The sequence below is a fragment of the Ascaphus truei genome, chromosome 1 (assembly GCF_040206685.1).
Source record: "Ascaphus truei isolate aAscTru1 chromosome 1, aAscTru1.hap1, whole genome shotgun sequence".
Lineage (NCBI taxonomy): Eukaryota > Metazoa > Chordata > Amphibia > Anura > Ascaphidae > Ascaphus > Ascaphus truei.
The window spans coordinates 511,976,597-511,996,567 of record NC_134483.1 but is presented as its reverse complement, the minus strand read 5'-3'; the positions used below and the strand labels follow the sequence as shown (position 1 = coordinate 511,996,567).

The following is a 19,971-nucleotide window of genomic DNA, read 5'->3' as shown; positions in this document are numbered from 1 at the left end:
TTCCAGGCAAAAAAACCCGGCGATTTTTGCTCTTATCGCCAGCTTCTCCGGGCTTACTGAATCGCAGTAGGCTGTTTTGGCGAGAAGCTGGCTATAAGTGGCTTATTGCTGCTTACTGCATGAGACCCTAGGATGTTAGGGCTGGGACCCGCTGCGCCCGGCGGCGCGGGCGGCTGCACGAGCTTTCCCCACCAGCAGGGGAATCCTGCCGAGCCGGTCCCAGTCCCCCCTGGCTGCACAGCTCACTACACGCTGTGACGCGTCAGCCGCTAGGGGATTCAAGAGAATTGTGAACCCTAGCTTCGACGCGTCACGTGGTGTGGCTGTGAGCCAATGAGGAGGGGAGGCTTCGGGAAAAGAAGAGGCTTCGGGGAGCGGGGAGGAGTGTGGGGGGAAAGCAGCGTGAGTGCCTGTCTGTGTTTGTGTATGTGTGTGCCTGCCTCTGTGTGTGTGTGTATGAGTGCCTGTCTCTGTGTATGTGTGTGCCTGTCTGTGTGTGTGTGTGTGTGTGTATGTCTGAGTGCCTATCTGTGTTTGTGTATGTGTGTGCCTGAGTGCGTGAGTGCCTGCCTCTGTCTGTGTGTGTGTATGTGTATGAGTGCCTGCCTGCGTGCGTGTGTGTGTGTGGGAGAGTGCCTGCGTGTGTGTATGAGTGCCTGCGTGTGTGTATGAGTGTGTGTGTGTGTTGCTTGTGATTACTTCCAACAGTAGCTCCAGCCCGAGCCCGTGGAGGGAGGGGGGGGGGAGAGTAGCGGGTCCCTCCGCTCAAGCCACGCCCCCCCTCCCGCTCAAGCCTCGCACTCCCGCCCACCTCCCGCTCCGGCTCCCGCTCCCTACAGACCGCATATCGCGGTCTGTGTATGTCAGCGCCCCGCCTTTCTGCAGTTCGGGAGCGCTGACGGAGGGAGCAGGGCCTTAGCCTTACACAGCCAATATGCATTCTCATTACACAGGATGTGCAGTCTCATTGTCGGTCACTGGGTGGGTGACAGGCCAGCCAGCCTATCACAGAGGGGGAGGGATGTGCATACTCACTGGCTGCCTCTGAGTGAATGATAGGCCATTCAGCCTATCACAGAGTGATGTATACATATAATTCTAGTTCACGTTGAACTTGCTCCAAACACCCTTCTTTGGAGCACATGACAGCAGTTTTTTCCTTGTTGACAGTTTTCAAATGAACTGAAAATTGCAGGGAACCCTTTAGGAATGCCCGTGGAACACCTGTTGAAAAACACTGAACTAAGTTATGAATGTCAGATTCAAATTATTTAAAAATATATAAATATATATGTTGAAAAATGCCTAATTAATATGCATTTCTATAGGGGTTTGTTCCAGGTAAAAAAAAAGTCAACAAATACTGATGTAATGGAAGCAATATATTGTTATTTAATTGAGGGTCCTATTATGCATTGTATGTGACATCAGGGAGGGATAGCTGGGACAATTGTCCTGGCCCGGTGGCTACGGGGGGCCCCAGCTCTCTCCTCTGCTGCTGCCCAGCCTCCCGTGTAGGCCCTATCCCCGCGCTAGATGTGGGGCCCGCCCAGATGTCGGGCCCAACCAATCAGCACGGGAGGCTTCCCCCTAAGGTAAGGGTGTGTGTGTATATGGTGGGGATTATTAATTGTGTGGGTGGGTTATTATGTTTATTGGGGGAAGCGGGTTTTATGTGTATTGTGGGAAGCGGGTGGTATGTGTATTGGGGAGGGGGGTTATTATGTGTATTGTGGGAGGGGGTTGTGTATTGGGGGAGCGGTTATGTGTGTTGGGGGATGTTTTTTTTTTAACTGGGGAATGGTTATGTGTCTTGGGAAGGGGGGTTATGTGTATTGAGGGAGGGGGTTGTGTATTGTGGATGAATATGTGTATTGGGTGAGGGAAGGTTATTATGTGTATTGGTGGACAGGTTTTTTTTAATGTGTATTGGGAGAACTGGGGGCATGAGGAAGAGAGAGGTGGAGGCGTGAAGGGAAGAGAGGGATTGAGCCGTGAGGGGGAGAGAGAGGTGGGGACGTGTGGGGCTGAGTGGGAGAGAGGGAGAGAGAAGTGGGGGCGTGAGAGGGGGACTTGAGTGAGAGAGGTGGGGTGTGAGGGGGAGAGACATGGGGGCGTGAGTGGGAGAGAGGTGGGGGCGTGAGGGGGAGTGAGAAGTGGAAGCTTGAGTGGGAGAGAGAGGTGGGGGCGTGAGTGGGAGAGAGGTGGGGGCGTGAGTGGGAGAGAGAGGTGGGGGCATGGGTGGGGGAGAGGTGGTGGCATGAGGGGGAGAGGCATGGGCATGAGTGGGAGAGGTGGGGACGTGAGTGGAAGAGAGGTGGTGGCGTGAGTGGGAGAGAGGCGTGGGCATGAGGGGGAGAGAGAGGTGGCGGCATGAGTGGGAGAGGTGTGGGCGTGAGTGGGAGAGGTGGGGGTTTGAGGGGGAGAGGCATGGGCGTGAGGGGGAGAGAGAGGTGGGGGCGTGAGGGGGAGCGAGAGGTGTGGGTGTGAGGGGGAGAGAGAGGTGGTGGCGTGAGTGGGAGAGAGAGGTGGGGGCGTGAGGAGAGGTGGCGGCGTGAGTGGTAGAGGTGGGGCGTGAGTGTTAGAGAGGTGGGGGGCGTGAGTGGGAGAGAGGTGGGGGCGAGAGAGGGGGGACATGATTGGGAGAGAGAGGTGGGGGCGTGAGTGGGAGAGATGGGGGCGTGAGTGGGAGAGAGAGGTGTGGGCGTTAGTCAGAGAGAGGTGGGGTTGTGAGAGAGAGGTGGGGGCGTGAGTGAGGGGTGGGGTGTGAGTGGGAGAGAGGTGGGGGCGTGAGAGGTGTGGGCGTCAGTGAGAGGTGGGGGCGTGAGAGGTGGGAGAGGTGGGGGCGTGTGGGGGAGAGAGAAGTGGGGGCATGAGTGGGAGAGAGGTGGGGGCGTGAGTGGGAGATAGAGGTAGGGGCGTGAGTGGGAGAGAGAGGAGTGGAAGAGAGAGGTGGAGGCATGAAAGGGAGAGGTTGGGGCAAGGGAGATGTGGGGGCGTAAGGGCCCCCATCTCTCTCCCCAACACCCACTACCTCTCTCCCCAACACCCACTACCTCTCTCTCCCCAACACCCACTACCTCTCTCTCCCCAACACCCACAACCTCTCTCTCCATGCACCGGAAGGTACTCTTCGCGCGTACAAAACCAGGACAGCGCCCGAAAAAGTTGGGAGAGAGCCCTAAAGACCGGGACTGTCCCAGTTGAATCGGGACATCCGGTCACCCTATCCTGAGGGGTGGAGGGAGAAAGAGAGGTGGGGTGTACCTGATCCGTCTGGTGACAGGGCCTCCACCTGCGTGGGATCCTAACAGTGTCGGATAAACCTGTTACACACACCAGGATATGGTATAACGATATTTACTAAGCACAACTGATAACACAGACATATTACACAACCAGGTGGTGATGTGGGAGGTAGGGGAGATAGCGGGGATGGAACTTGGAAGCTCTAGTTCTGGGCCTCAGGAAGGCCCTGTGTGCCACATGCATTTGTATGATGGCTGATCTAATTTCAAATCAGTGCCCCTCTAACTTTACATTGCAACCATCTCTCTCTTTCCTGAGCACTACCAAGTCACACACATCCCTACCACCGTCCAAAAACTACACATCCCAGAGTCACTTTCGCTCCCGTGACTTGTCTATCTTAAGGTAACACGCCCCTGTCCCGGCTACCTGGTGCCTGCTGGGAGTTGTAGTTCTGCACTACAGAGACTGCGGGTCTTCAACGTGATTCCCGCCGTGCCGAGGTAAATGAGCAGGTTGACGTCAACGCGTCGCGACGTAAAGACGGGAATCTCTTTCCCCTTGTGTCCGCCATATTGGACTGTAACTCCGCTCGGCGCTGGTCGGGTATTGCGTGTCTCCGCCGCCCGTTCGCGGTTATTATTATTAATTATCATTAGTACTCTTGGTAATAAGCCCGCGTGGCGGCGTGTTATTACTGTGGTGTGTGTGTGGCTGGGAAACCCTCACCCTGCCGCGGCCGCCCGGTCCCTCGTCGGCTTTCTCTCTCCCCCCTCTCCTGACGGCTTCACCTCCCTCCCCCGGGCAGCTCGGTGGCGGCAGGTGGTTGCGTGGAGATGAGCCCGGCCGACGCCAAGAGAGGGGCGAAGCGGAGGAAGAACAAGCGGGGGGGAGGCAGCGGCGCCTGCTCTGGAGACGTCAAGGCCGCAGCCTTCAGGGGACAGCACAACGCAGGCAGCAACGGAGGAGGAGGAGGCCTGCTCCCCAACCCGGCCAGCAACGGCACCTCCAACCCGCCAGGGGCCGGCGGATTACAAGGAGAGGTATGTGTGCCCCCTCCCCCCCCCCAGGGGTGTGTGTTGTTGCTAGTGTGTTGACACCCGGTTCAAGTCGCTTCAGGGAGACGAGAGCCCTGGGCCGAGGCCTAATAAAACCCTGCAGGTCCCACTGCCTTCTCCCTGAGGTGATGTTTCCAGGGATTTGGCACCCTCCCCCCCTCCCTGGGATGTCGGGGGGGGGGGCACCCCCCACTTTGTGGGATGTGGCAGGGGGACCCACCCCCCCTTCCCAGGGATGTGGCAGGGGGACCCTTCCCTCCTCTCCCAGGGATGTGGCAGTGGTACCCTCCCCACTCCCCTCGCCTTTGAGGTCTAGGGATGGATCGATCTCAGTGGGTGTGAGTGGATATATTCACTTTGCGCTGGGAAGAATATCCTAATGTTACTCATTTGTGAGGGGGGGTCCTGACAGCCTGCGCTGGGACAGTAGGTTCAGCTTTGTCATGTGTCCCTCAGTCAGTGTTTGGGTCCCCTTTTTTGGACCACATCAGTTTGCTTTGATTGTCACCACTCCTTGTTTCCAGATGAGCTTTCCATACTCTTGAATCGTGTGTGTAATCACATGACTGTTTTTATTTTGATCGCCCCGCATCCCATTTGGGATCACTGGATCTTGACAGCTTCGGTTGGTGCTGTAGATTAAAAAGTCTTTCAAATCTACCTCGTTTATCGTCCACTTGCCATTGTAGGGTACTTTATATTCACGACCTGATCTGTTTTTATAAGTGTCTTTAGACAGGTACTTTCTGTTTCAATGTAATAATTTCATCCTGCAAAGCTCACAAATTTGGGAGCATGTCAGTTGTGGCTGGGGCTGTATACTGTATGTGCACATTGTTCACGTCTTCTTCGTTCACTAATAGGGTAACAATGTTAATGGCAATTTTTGATGCAAAGAAATCGGCAGTTACATATTTTGTTCACCCTGACTTATTTTTTTTTTTTTAAATCAGCAGTATCCGATACACTTTCAGTAAAGGTATGGCTTTTAAGGGACGTAGTCTTAATTATTCTGAAAAATAAATAGACCGTTTTGGTACAAAAACAATACAATTTAAACCTGTAGACTATAACATCTGCATAGCAATGTCATCACTGGGCCCAAAGCAGTTTGGATAATTAAAGTGAGATGTATTCTGTCTATCACTTCAGCCGCCCCCCATCCTCCCCCAAATGTCACTTATTTCTGGTAAGTGAGATTATGAGGCAGACACATCAAACTTCTCTTATTCGGGGTATCCCGATCTGGCATGAACTGCCATTCAAGCCAATAAAAGTTAACGCCAGGTTAGGGGGTGATACCCAACGTCTGTGATTAACGAATCCCAGTCTAAGATCTATGGATCTCACAGTAAGTGATTTCTGTGACAGGTTGGAGGAGCACCAGGAGGCTATTTTTTTTTTTTAATTATTTTTATTTGGGGATATCTATTTTGTATGTCTCCCACCTGATATCTGTCATCATGTAACTCGCAGTAAAAGCAAGTAATAAGTAGCTTGTTCTGCAAAATCAGAGATTTTCATCCCGTGTATGGAATGTAGTCTCAGACATCTCTTGTTTAGCTCATGGTAGCTTAACCATGAATGTTCCGTCACAGGGACAAAGGTTTTAGAACTAACACCCAGTTCATGAAATTCATTTTTGTGGTCAATTGTCTTTAGCCATCCTAATGTGCTATCCCGTTTAATCGCTCAAGTGGACAGAAGTGTTTGGTGCCCATCCAGGTGATCCTGTGAAAAATTGTGGTGTAGCATCATATATAGCCATCTAATGGTTCTGTGTTCATGTAGTGTCATTTAAACTGATTTGCAACAGTCTAAAATACCTAAATCTATTAACAATTTAGGTTGAGCGCTTTATTTGAATGTCAAACATATGTTCTCCGTTTTTTATATGCTGTCTAGATTATGTAATATCTATGTAGATACAGTGTCAATGCTTTGATTGCTCAGCTGCTGTCAGAGCAGTCCTATAAGATGTTTTGGAGCAGAGACTTTCCTGATTTTCATTCATGTTAGCCAATATGGTGTGGTAAAACAGGGATATAATGCGTATATTATGTTAAGGTAAATACATTGTTTTTTGTTTCTTAATTATATGTATTTTATGTGCACTACATGATGGGCAATTGACAACTTGTCCCCAATGTATGAGTTTCACGTGCATCTTTCACCTTTAATCAGAGAATCAATGCTTTGTCAGACTTAAAAAGAAACCTCTATTTGTAGTTGAGATCTTGCTTAACAATGCAAATTTTAAATGTCCAACAAATTAGTTTGTTGTGCAATTAAAGTTAGTGACAATTACATTTTCTGTAAAATAGGAATTTAGATGTAGCTGTGCACATGAGATGTACATACTGTATGAGGGAGTCATTATGCTAGACCCCAAGCACTCATAGAGGTTGCCTTGGGAAGAGGCATCACTTTGCTTTGTTACATAGTGCTGAAAGTCAGTATTTAAAATGATAAAGTAGAAACAAGGCTTGGGGTTCAGGGGTAAAATACCATTAATATTGGGTTTGGCTCTCTAGGTAAATGTAAACTGCATGAGAGGGGAAGCCCTGCAATGTGAATGTTTCAGTAGAAGTCCACACTTTTGCATATTTTAATTGTTTTATGATCTTAATTATGCACTAGACGAAAACCACAAAATACATGACTTCTAGCTAGGCATAGTCAGGTTTTGAATCCATCCAATGTTAGAGGAGCTTTTCCTGATGAAAGGTCCATGTTGGGCCTGAAGCGTTGTACACTCAACTGTTCATGAAATACATTCGGTCTTTCTATTAATTTTTTTTCCCTACAAAACTCTTGAGTAGAGCTCTGCTTTACCTTTTTCTGTAGGGTTTCCCTGTTTCTCACTTTTTTTATTTTTACTTATTGTGTTGACAACACATACATGTTTACCTCCGCGAGACTTCTTTCCCCCAATGTTCTTGTGTTCATGGAGGAGCTTAAAGCAGCAGTCCAAGCTGCTGTTTTTTACTTCATTTTTCCCTTTAATATGTGCATCAATACAATCCACACAATACGTAATTAGCTAAGTTGCCAATCGATCCGTTCTCCTGTGATCGATCGGCAAAGATTTGGCTTGGGGGTTCACTAAATTGCTGCAGAGGAATATTCTGCAGTCGGTGTAAAGCATTTGCATATTAAAGCAGCAGTTCAAGCAATATCCTACGTGTTTTTTTTTTTGTATTTTTTTTTTAATATAGATCAGTTCTGTACTCTGAGAAAATACTTGTAGTATTTAAATTAAAAAAAATGTTTTAAAGAAATTTTTAATGTTTCTAATGTGGAAAGCATTTCCAAAGTGACAGCCCCTTCTGATAGGCTCTGGCTATTGAGCCCAACCCTCTCTCTGGCAGTGAACCAATTGTATCTAGTAACTGCCCAGTCAATCATATTCCAGGATTACATTGCCCAAAATGCTGTGGAAGAACTGAATTAAATAACCCTGAACAAGCGATGGATTACAGGAGAACAGATCGATCTGCAGTTTAGCTAATCACTTGTCAGTGTGCAGATTGTATTGATGCACATATTGAATGGGGGAAAAATATATATATATATTTTTAAAACGGCAGCTTGAACTGCAGCTTTAATATGACAACTATCTGTGGGGAAGGTCATGTGACCAGGCAGTCACTAGATACAATTGGTGCACTGTTAGAGAGAGGGCTGGGCTCAAATTAGTGTTCGAGAGCCCTTTCAGAAAAGGAAGGGGATGTAACGTTGTAAATGGTTGCTAGAGAAACAAAAAATGCTTGTTATATTATAATACATTAGAAATGTAGTTTAGAGTTGTCTAAAAAAAAATGCTACACGTACTTTCTCATAGTACATACAGAACTGATTTTATAAAAAAAAAATCACACGTAGGATATTGATTGGGTTTATTGCTTTTAAGGCAATATAGCTGCTGAACGGTGCATTTCATCACATAATACAATTATGTAAGACAATGCAAAAGAAGTGACATGCATAAAGTTGTAGTACATATGTGTATGGCCACTGAAATGACTGTGGCAGTGATCAAAACCCAGGAGGTTAAAACAATGTGCTGGATATATACATACGAGGCACCGTTGGGTGGTACAGAACTCGTGAGAATAGTTGACTGTTGATTGGAAGTAATACCGTAAGCTTGAAAGGGGTTCTGAATAGCTATGATGTGTCTGTTGGAGATATGATAAAGTTAAGCTTGAAACAATGAACAGTATTGTACTTTATCCAGTATCTGTCTGTATTCATGGGAAATGTGGTAGCTTTTATGTGGGGGTGAGAGAGAAACGTGGTGAAAGCATGGTAAGGAGTAGGTGGCAAAAGTATCATTGAAGATCTTTTTGCTGAATGGGAGGGATCCTTGGATAACCAGTGTATGTAGAGTGTAAGCTCTCTTGAACAGAGCCCTTGTTACCTTCTGTATCTGTTTGCGCTCGGTTGTCCCTATTTGGTAGGTCATTCTGTTTATGTAATATGCATAACTCTTTACCCCCATTGTACTGCGCTGCGGAATATGTCAGTGCTTTACAAATAAATCATAATACATGGGAGTCAAGTTTTTTTTTTTTTGTGTAAAGATTAAAAACAGCATGGAGATAGTTGTCTCTGCAGCTCCATTGCTTGAAAATATTTTAATTATTTCCCAGGCATTGAAGGAATTTGTTGATGGGCAAAATAAAGGCTGGTTAATACTAGTAATGAATGGTTTCCACACCATTTCCTGCTTTAACACAGGGAATACATTCCTCCCCCCCCCCCCCCACAACGCTTTAGCATGTTGATGATTCTCTGCACCTGTTGGGGAATTGATGATCCCTGGATAGACACTAGGGCTTTCTGAATTAATGCTAGTCAAGGCTACAATGGGTAGGACACTACATTTTATATGCTATGTGGGAGGTCTCAAAAGAATTAAACAAACACAAGTCTAAAGATGATCTGTGTTGAGATGCTCCGTTCACTGTTTGCACTTGGTATTGGTGGCCAACTTGCATGCAAACTATGGTCCTTAACACGGCAGTGGCAAAAAAAAGCCTGCATTGCAATGTATGCACCGCACCCTTGGCAATTAAAGTGTTAATTTAATGTATGTATGAGATGTATATTGTCTTCAACAGGTCACAGTTGTGAGACATGCAGTTGCCTATTCATTTATGTTGCACTATGCTTTCAGATGTTAAATGTATTTACTCACCTTTTTGGTTTTAATTTATGCCACTAACCTTTTTTTTCTTCTTTTTTTTGTTGTTGTGATAATGCGTAGGATGCACCCTTTTTTTAGCAGATATTTCTATTTCACTTTGATTTCATTGTAAAAGTTCTTCACAGCGTTAGGGACGCTGTATTACCATCATATGTATTTATTGGTAAAGTGGTACATTTTCTGTCTACAACAAACATACTTGGTTCCCAGTACCTTCTTTTCCCCAGGATGTCTTCGCTCTACCCCCTTTTGTGTCTAAAGCCCTCTCCTGCTTTAAACCGTTCTCACTGACTGCCCCACACCTCTGGGATGCCCTTCCCCTCAATATCCGACTAGCACCCTCTCTATCCACCTTTTTAAGACCCATCTTAAAACACACCTCCTTATCGATGCATATGAGTAGCTCTGGGGCTGATACTTTACACCTCCTACAGCGTCCTTGACCCCTTGCAGACACACTTAACAGAACACCTCCTACTTACCAATTAGCTTTTGTGCTTTTTGGGGCAGGGACTCCTATGTGTCACTTATGTCTGAAGCACTTCTTCCCATTATGTGTGTTTTATTTTATTTGTTTATTTAATTGTCACATGTATTACGACTGTGAAGCTCTATGTACATTAATGTGCGTGCATGCATGCATACATAACCATACACACGGGGAGTTTGTTTCCTCCCAGGTAGGGTAGGACAACACTGACCGACTAAAGTATATATTCTCTTTCCTCCATTCTCTGTTCTGTTTGTCCTACCCTGTACTGAGGATGCATATTAGGGACTCTTGCTCCTACCTTTTGTGGTGAAGACGGATGTGCTCTGTAGTCTGTTGTTGGAGCCACCCGACTGGCACTTTCCTCGAAGAGATCTAAAACATCAGGCGCCTATAGTTTTGATAGGAACTCAGTTCGAGACGGTAGGAGCTACAAACCTGGCATACAATCCTCACGCCAGTTTGGTCTTCCTCGGGTAGAGGAATGGGGTAAGCAGGGACCCATTAATACATTTATCAATTAATCCCTCATTCTGAAGGAAGGCTTATCCCCTCTTGGAAATTCAACTTGTAGGGGGAAGGATTTCTAAATGCAAGGAGTGTTGGGTTGAGATCACAACTAATGTGTAGGTTTGTCAAATCAGATAGACTATGCTTGGAAATTCAGGAAAGTTGAAGTAAGAGATTTGTTTTCTAACATGCTGATTGCCGAAGGATCCCACCAAGGCGTAGGATTTACTGGACTCGATACACAAGTTCTTGTCGCAAAGAATAATAAACAGTGTTTCGGAATCCTAGACGTGAAAGGGAATATACTGGAAACTTTTCGTGTTGCCCAAATTGGAAAAATTCCGGCCAGTCCTGGACTTGAAATATGTGAACAAATTGTTGAGCAAGACACATTCCAGGTGGAATAATTGATTCCTATAATGTGTTTTGGAGATGGGACATTTTATCTTCAAGGATGCGTGTTTTAACATTCCTTTGAGGACTCTCCACTAGTTTCTCGGGTTTGGTGTGCTGAACAGGCACGTCCAGTTTTCAGCTTTTCTCCCTTTTTAAAAAAAAAAATTTGTGACCATTTTAAAGGAACTTTTAGGTTCTTTCAGTTTTGATGTGCTTAATCAGACAGCAAGGTATTTTTATTCTGCTGTATAAAGACAATGTACTCATCCTGGAAAGATCAGAAACACAAGCCGTTCATTAAGTAAATCAGGACTTTGGCATTCTCCGGGATTGTGGATGGATTATAAATTTAGAAAAAGCATGTTACAACCAAACCAGAGGATACAGTTCTTGTGCACTGTTTTCCGTACCAGAGAAGGAAGAATGTCATTTCCAAGAGAGGCCATATGCAAATTGGAAAAGGCAAGACATCTTGCACTCAAAGAAAATATCCATGTTCAAGAATTGTACAAGTCGTCTTGAGCGGTTACCTAAAGCCATGGATTTTGTATCCTTGAGACTCTTCCTATAAACATCCTGAAGATCACAGCAGTATTTTATGCCATAAAACCATTGTTATAGTTGTTAATAAACGTTTGAGAATTTAATCCGGCAATGCAAAGATTCCAGTAGCCTACCTTAATGAGCGGAAGTACAAGATGAGGGTATGGGAGGTATCCAAGATCCTTCGATGAGCAGAGTTGAATATAGTGTGTCTGCAGTTCATATTCAAGGGAGATTTAATACATCAGCGAGTTAAAGTCTCTATATGATTCATGTGTGTGAATGTTTTCTGAAGATGATGGTGGTTCTCCAGTTACGAGATGTGGTTGCCCAAAGACCTCTTATGGCATGGTTCCAACCTCTTTGCTAAAAATTTTTGTTTGAAAACACAGTTGTTTCATGAGATGTTCATCCCATGGAATTATCCACTGGCCTACATTTATTCTCTTGATACTGGTAATACTGACAATCATAGAGCAGATGAGAGGACGTAGCAGAAGTAATGGTTATAGCTCCAGTTTGACCTTGGATAACATAATTTGCAGTGACATGGAACATTTGGTCGCAGCAGTCTGTGTTCTCCCTCTGGCGTTTGGCTGCAGAAGGACTGTCCGCCGCTGGGCGTTTATTTATTTATAAAATATTTTACCAGGAAGTAATACATTGAGTTACCTCTGGTTTTCAAGTGTCCTGGGCACAGAGTTAAGACAAATAATGCATGGTTACAAATACAGTTACATAAATGAACACAGTATACATTATATACAAGACATTGCATGCACAGTTAAAGAAAATAATTTATGGGCGAATGTAACAGTTACAGACCAGATTAAAATGTGAGACAGCCTTAGATTTGAAAGAACTTAGACTGGTGGTGGATGTGAGTCTCTGGTAGGTTGTTCCAGTTTTGGGGTGCACGGTAAGAGAAGGAGGAACGGCCGAATACTTTGTTGAGCCTTGGGACCATGAACAGTCTTTTGGAGTCTGATCTCAGGTGATAGGTGCTGCGTGTGGTAGCGATGAGGAGCTTGTTCAGGTAGCTTGGTAGCTTGCCCAGAAAGTATTTGAAGGCAAGACAGGAAAGGTGAACTTTGTGCCTATACTCTAGTGATGACCAATCTAGTTCTTTGAGCATTTCTCAGTGATGTGTGTTGTAGTTGCATTGGAGAACAAAACGACAAATTGAATTGTAGACGGTGTCAAGTTTGCCAAGGTGGGTTTAAGGTGCCGAGCCATATACTATGTCTCCATAGTCAATAATTGGCATTGGCATCTGCTGTGCGATACGCTTTCTGACCAGGAGACTTAGGGAGGATTTGTTCCTGTAAAGTACCCCTAGTTTGGCATAGGTCTTGGTTGTCAGGGTATCAATGTGCATCCCGAATGTTAAGTGGGACTCAAACCATATGCCCAGGTATTTAAAACTAGTGACAGGGGTTAGGGTGGTGTTAGCGTTGGTTCTAATCTGGAGCTCAGTCGCTGGCAGCTTTAAAAATTTAGTCTTGGTCCCGAATACCATTGTTACAGTCTTGTCAGTGTTTAAAAACAGTTTGTTTTGGGAAATCCAGTTTTCGAGTCTCAAAAAGTCAGACTGAAGTATGTGTTGAAGGTCAGAGAGGCTATGGCTATGTGCATATAGGATTGTGTCATCTGCATACATGTGTATTGAGGCTTCCTTACAAGCTGTGGGAAGATCATTAATGAACACTGAAAAGAGTAGGGGCCCCAGAACAGAGCCTTGCGGGATACCACAGGTGATATCCAGGGGGTTGGAGTTGGAGCCTGAGATGGCCACATGTTGGGATCTACCTGATGGGTAGGACTGAAACCAGTTTAAAGCATGCTTCCCTATTCCAGAGCTCTGGAGTTTGTTAAGCAGGTTAACATGATCAACTGTATCAAAAGCCTATGCAAAATCTAGGAATATTGCACCAGTGAGTTGTTCCATTCCACACTTGATTTCATTGCAAACTTTTAGCAGGGTAGTTACGGTGGAGTGTTTGGGGCGAAAGCCAGATTGGAATTGGCTAGGGAAATTTGTCTTGGTATAGAAATTGCTTAATTGGGAGTGGACACATTTTTCCATGACTTTGGATAGTATTGGGAGAAGGGAGATTGGCCTGTAGTTTGAGACAGTGTTTTTGTCCCCACTTTTGAAGATTGGAACAACTCTGGCAGTTTTCCAGGTCTTGGGGATATGTCCTGCAGACAGGATAGAGTTGACTATGGAAGAAATTGGTTTGGCAATGGCTGGGGCACCAAGTCATTGGAACCTAGATTGTAGTAAGTCAGGTCCACATTGGCTGCTTAGTTTTAATTTGAGGAGCGCTTGTGTAATCTCTTCAGATACTGGGCCAAATTGATAATTGTGGGCAGTGTTGGGAGGGGGTGGGGCTATGTGGGTACTCCCAGGATGAGATTCAGGTTTGTGGTTTGGGCTAAGTTTCGCTAATAAGTTAGTGGCACACCCCACAAAGTAATCATTGAATGCTTTTGCAATGTCAGTGGGGTTTCTACGATGAGGTCAATTTTAGGGTAGGGGTTTAACTTTAGAGGTAAGAGGTTTTACGCATAAGGGGTAGAATTGGTATTCAGGGTTTCAGATTAGCGTTTTTTAGGGTAAGGTTTGGGGACTTAGGCCTGGGACATAGTAAGCGCCTAGGTGCTGCTGCTCGCTCTCGCTTGCTGCCGCTCGCTCTACCAGGAGCTTTTTGCTGTCCTGACAGAGGAGACAGCAAGCGCGCTTGGGAGGCGGGTATCACTGTGTGTGTGTGTGTGTGTGTGTGTCACTTGGTAGCTGTCAGTGTGTGTGTGTGTCACTTTGAAGTGGTCTGTGTGTTTGTGTGTGACTGGGGAACGTGTGTGTGTGTGTGTGTGTGTGTGTGTGTGTGTGTGTATTATATAATATTTTAAAAATGAAAAAAAAAGACATGTTGTGAGAATAAATTATTAACATTGTGCAACTTTGATAAATATATTCACACGCACACACAGGCACACACACACGCATACACAGGCACACACACATGCATACACATACACACATACACATGCATATACACACACGCATACACATACACACACACAATACATGCACGCACGCACACACACACACACACACACACACACACACACACACACACATGCATATACACACACATGCATACACACATGCATACACATACACACACGCATGCACGCACACGCATGCACGCACACACACACACACATGCATACACACATGCATACACATACACGCACGCATGCACGCACACACACACACACATGCATACACACATGCATACACATACACACACATGCACACACAGGAGACATGGATCGGGGCAGAAGGGAGACATGGATCGGGGCAGAAGGGAGACATGGATCGGGGCAGAAGGGAGACAGGGATCGGGGCAAAAGGGGGACAGACCGTCAGGGGGCGGGACGGGGGCGGCGCGTCACTGGCCGGGGGCGGGCCAGTAACGTCACGGAGCTGGTTCGCCCTCATTGGGCGAACCGCTCACGTGACCGGCCTGTCGCACCGGCAAGCGGGGGAATTTTAAATTCCCCTAAGACCTGCGCTTCCGCGCGGAAGCGCTGGCGAGCCCCTACTAAAGCCGCTCTAATTGCAGCTGTAGGGGCTCAGTGCTGAGTGGGAGCGCGCGTCAGCACGCTTCCGCCAGCAAGCAGTAAACATGGCCGAGGCCTTACCTTGGCGGCTGAGTGTCCTTGCAGAGATGTCTCTTTCAGTTAAACGCTGGCAGTCATTTGGTTGTTGGGAAACTGCCGTGACCAAATGTCCTAGAACAATTTGCAAACCTTGGGGCAATGTCTGTCTAGTGGTATATGACCTACTTTTCACAAGGCTTGGTTCTTCAGCCGGTTCCCACTTTCCCAGGAATGACTATTTAAAAATGGAAAGTTCTGGATTGTCTCACCAGGTAATCCACACAATGTTATAATCACAAAAGAAAGCAACCTCCAGGTTTATTATAGTCTGGGTGCCAATTGGACCTGTCTCACCTACAGTATGTATTCTACAGCATTGAATTGTCACTACTGCTACAGGCAGCAGCCAACCTATCCCTAGGGGCTACACTGGAGAAGTAGCAAGTCTCTGTGCTCCAGGACTGCTTCTATTTTGATTTTCTGACCGTGTGTGGAGCAGGGTGTCTGTGACACGCGCGGCTACCCTGATATACTCTTTACAAATATATATTTTTTTTTCTTAAAGTTTGTTTTTTAATAGTTTGAACGGAAAATTTTGTCTGGTTCGCGAGTTTAGGCAAAAACTTTCCACGTTTCTAATGGAGGGCCTATTTTTCCTGACTAGTAAAGGGATTGGATCCTTATAATAATCCTAGAATTTGGGAATATTTACAAGAAGGTTTTGACCAAGTTCTCAGGCCATTAAAGATTCATATTGCAGCTGTGGGAGTCTACCATGACTCCATTGCTAACAATAACTGCAGAAGGCATTCATGTTTACAGTTAAGAAGGTAAATTCAAGGCCTGCGCTCCTCTTGGTTTTTAGACTTTTCACGAGTTTATGGATAGATGGCTAACTTTAAAAAAAAATAGAGATTGCTTCCGAGGTTCACAGCACCTTCACTCAGCCAGTTGTATGAATATAAAAAAGTTTATTAGTAACCAGCAATGTACAACAGCATGAACACTCTTACGCGTTTCGTCCAAGCCAGGACTTTTTCAAAAAAAAGTGAGCGCGGCCCGAGGGAGGAGAGGGAGAGTCTCTCATACGAGGAATCCCTAAGGGACAATTCTAGATTTTAGATCCTATTTATAAACTTCTATAGGTCGTTTTATTTTTATTTTTTGAAATATTGAGGATTTAGATTAGAAAGCGGATAGTGTGGAATGATGGAAGTATACCAAATACAACAACATGATTTAAGGAAGGAAAAGGAAGAGCAAATCAATACACACAAGACAGGGAAATGTTGGATAGGTTGATCCTATATGTGAATCTAAATCTCACAAAATAAATCCGAGAGTACCCATATATGTATGTGTGGAATCACGATGAACATGTGAATGACTAAGATCCATACATATAGACTTAGTTCTCTAAAAAAGGACCCAGGTCCCAATCTGAGTTCAACCCAAATGCTCTCGTCTTTATGGTGAATATCCAATATAGTTCCCGGCTCTAAAGCATGTTGTCGCCTCTGGTGGACTGTGGTACATGTTCTATTCCTGAAAAGGAAAAGGCCCCCATACCTCCAGAGCTACAACAGGAAAAATGATTTCACACTGGATGAGTCAGGTCACCCCTCTCTGAGTCGCACATGTTCCATAATTCTTGTTTTTAAAGCTCTAATTGTGCGACCCACATATTGTTTACCACAGCGACAGGTCAGCAGTTAGACCACACCCAGTACCCCCTACAATCAAGATTACATCCCAGACCTCACACAGGATTCACCATCATTATTCCATTATTACCATGCCTGTACACGGTTCTTAGCACTACACATTATACTCCCAAATCAGGATATAAACCTTTTTGTCGAAAGCCGAAAAAATGAAATATAAGTAACTTTTTTGTTGTTGTTGTGATCAGGCCGTTGACACAGTACATATAAGGTGTGTGTGTGTCTCGTTTAAAATAAATAAATATTGGCAAGAATAAATTATTAACATTATATACACACACACACGCAAAATCTTTATTTTTCCTGTCTTCTGCCTCATCGGCTGGCTCCACGCTTACTGCCGTGCGCGCGGTCTTATTGGAAGGCTGACTAACCACTGCCAACTATAACTGCCGCAAGCGCGCCCTCTATAGAACTGCCCTAAAGGACGTCAGGCATTCAGGTACAAGTATTATTTGCATAACCTTTTTCGTCCTGATCCCTGATTACACACGTTACTCTGGAAATATCTTGCAGTTCTTTGTGGAGAAATATTTTTCATTTAAATTTCTAAAAACTGCTTTATAACTCAGTCTTCATCAGCACAACTTTGCAACTGTTACCCGATGAAACAATGTATGAATCTTTAACTCCTAATAAGTGCAATAAATACTATACTTTGTATCTTTGTTTCTATATCTCTTTGCATTTGTGATTTTGTGCCTAGATTCGCAAATTTGGAAAGAACATGTTAAATAATGAAATGCCTGTGAAGTGGTAGAGAAAGCGCTCAGCAGCGCTCTCCCTCCATTGCAATAATAACGAATGTTATTTAGGGGTACTAGGCCTTTAATGTTTGCTGAAAACATGTAACCAGTTGTTTTCTGTGGTGGTGTTACAGCCGCTGAAGGAGTGGCTCAGTGAGTGAAGACACTGACTCTAGCGCTGAGTTTGAAGCAGGAGAACATGGTTCTCCCTGTGCCTCAGGCACGAAAAAAACACAGCTTGTAAGCTCTACAGGGCAGGGAATGTGTCTGCAAAATGTCTGTTATGCGCTACGTAAAACTAGCAGCGCTATGCAAGAACAAACAATTATATTATAATTATTTGATTATTTTTTTAAAGAACTCGCATTGACATTTTGATGGGGTGCTTAAAGAAAAAAATTCCTGATATATATTAATATATATATATTAATAGATATATATCTATTAATATATTATATATAAATAGATATATTAATAGATATATATATTTATATATTTTTATATATATATATATATATATATATATATATATATATATATATATATATATATATATATATATATATTTTAATATATTCACATCAAATCTGTAATTATTGTGCAGGAATACTTACTGTTCAAATTAATTACATGGATAACGGAAAACCTGACTATTTCTTTCTGATCATTCTTTTGTTAGGAGCAAAGTGTCACCTATTTTTCTTTGCATCTAATTGGGTAGAGTTTAGAGGATCAATAATAGAGGTTTGTTATAACTATTGAAATGGGGGCGAGGGGTGGGGGTAGAGGGGGCACGGCGGTTTCAGCTAATTCATATATTTGTTCAGTCCGATACATTGGTTAGCTTTTGCAGATTAAAATTGACATGAGTGCTTTAGTTAACATAAAGAGAGGAGAATCAGGTCAAGCAACTTGGGATGCCCCTAACCACAGGTCTATGGTAAAGGAAAATGGAAAACTGGGTGCTAGAAGCAAGAAATCATAGTCAAAGTGTAGAAATATGCAAAAGGGAGCCAAACACCCCGGACGGATGGAAAAATCACAATGTAGCAAAATAGGTAATTTAATGACTAAGGCCGTGCTTGTACCCACAGCGGCCGGGCATGCGACACCGCCAACACAAATCCATTTTTTCCAGTGAGCACGCACTAAGTGCGCGCGACCGAGACGGCCAAGCGCGCGAATTTAGAGCATATCTGGGAAATTGATTTCCCTCAGCGGCTGCATCACATTGGCCGAACCGCTCACGTGATGTCATGGCCACGTCTCATTGTCGTCCCCCGATGCTCCCTGAGGGAGCGCGCCCGCGGGCACCGCCGGTATATTCAAGGCCTAAAGAGTTAGAGTTGCATCCAATATTTCGGTGCACATGCACCTTCATCAGGGATGAAGTGGGAGTGATCTGTAAGGAAATGAGTGGGGGGGGAGAAGACAAGTGACCTTTTTACCTGGACAGGTGAATGTTGGTGATATTTTTCCAGCCTGGGATATATTTTCTTTCCTCTTTCGGAGGATCTTTTGAAATTATTAAAATGAGCACCTTCTTTCTTTTGGTCTCCCTCCTGGAGACTTCCTCTTTCCTGTTTCGCAGCATTCCATAGCATACTATCTAGTGTGCAGATAACATGACAACAGTAGCAACATTAGGGTAACCTGCTTATATTGGCCATTTGGTCCCAGTATGCTGAGGGTATGCAGCTCAATTGTAAAAATGTGCTTCGGAAAATTAGAAAATATATGGCAACATGGTTGATGTGCTTGTTATACAATGGATTGTTTTTTGTGGTACATGGGTATACCAAGGTTATTTCAAATCTACCACTGCAAACTGTTTCTGTAGAAATGCATGAACTGCTTGACCTATTTGGTTTTAAGAGTAGGCAGGAGAATGTCGACTCGATATCACGGATCGATTATAGATTAATTGGATTGTGTATAAAATACCTTAATGCAGCGTTTAATTCAAATTCCTATGTATTCCAAAGTTTTTTATTTTTAATAAATTGTGTATTTGATAATGCTGCATTTTTTTCAATTCTGCCCATTTGAAATTATTTTTTTTGTAATAAGCTTCCTTTAGTTGCTATAGCAACTGTTTAGGAAGCTATGCCTCTTCCCAAGGGATCACGAGAGCGGATCGATCGTAAGCTTAAATAATTGTATTGCCATAAAGACACGGAACTGTTGCACAATTTTTTTGTTTTATTAAATGCAAGAGGAGATGCCCCGTTTAGAGGCAGTCTCAGTCGTTGTTTTTAAAAAATATATATTTTTTTAAATACAGGATTGAAGCTGGGGGGCGGGGGGGGAGGTGTCTCTGGAGCTGAACCCCATTCATTTCAGCTCTAGGGACCCCCTGCTTTTGATAGGTACT

The 19,971-nt window shown here is 44.6% G+C and overlaps 1 protein-coding gene across 1 annotated transcript in view; it reads left to right on the top strand.

Annotated features, from left to right (window-relative positions):
* The first annotated feature begins 3,799 nt into the window (after window positions 1–3,799).
* Window positions 3,800–19,971, top strand: part of FAM193A (family with sequence similarity 193 member A) — a 114,075-nt gene continuing 97,903 nt past the window's right edge. The window contains exon 1 of the mRNA XM_075570786.1: window positions 3,800–4,292. Coding sequence (XP_075426901.1) covers window positions 4,086–4,292 — 207 coding nt within the window. The 5' untranslated portion in view covers window positions 3,800–4,085. The remainder of the gene's footprint in view (window positions 4,293–19,971) is intronic.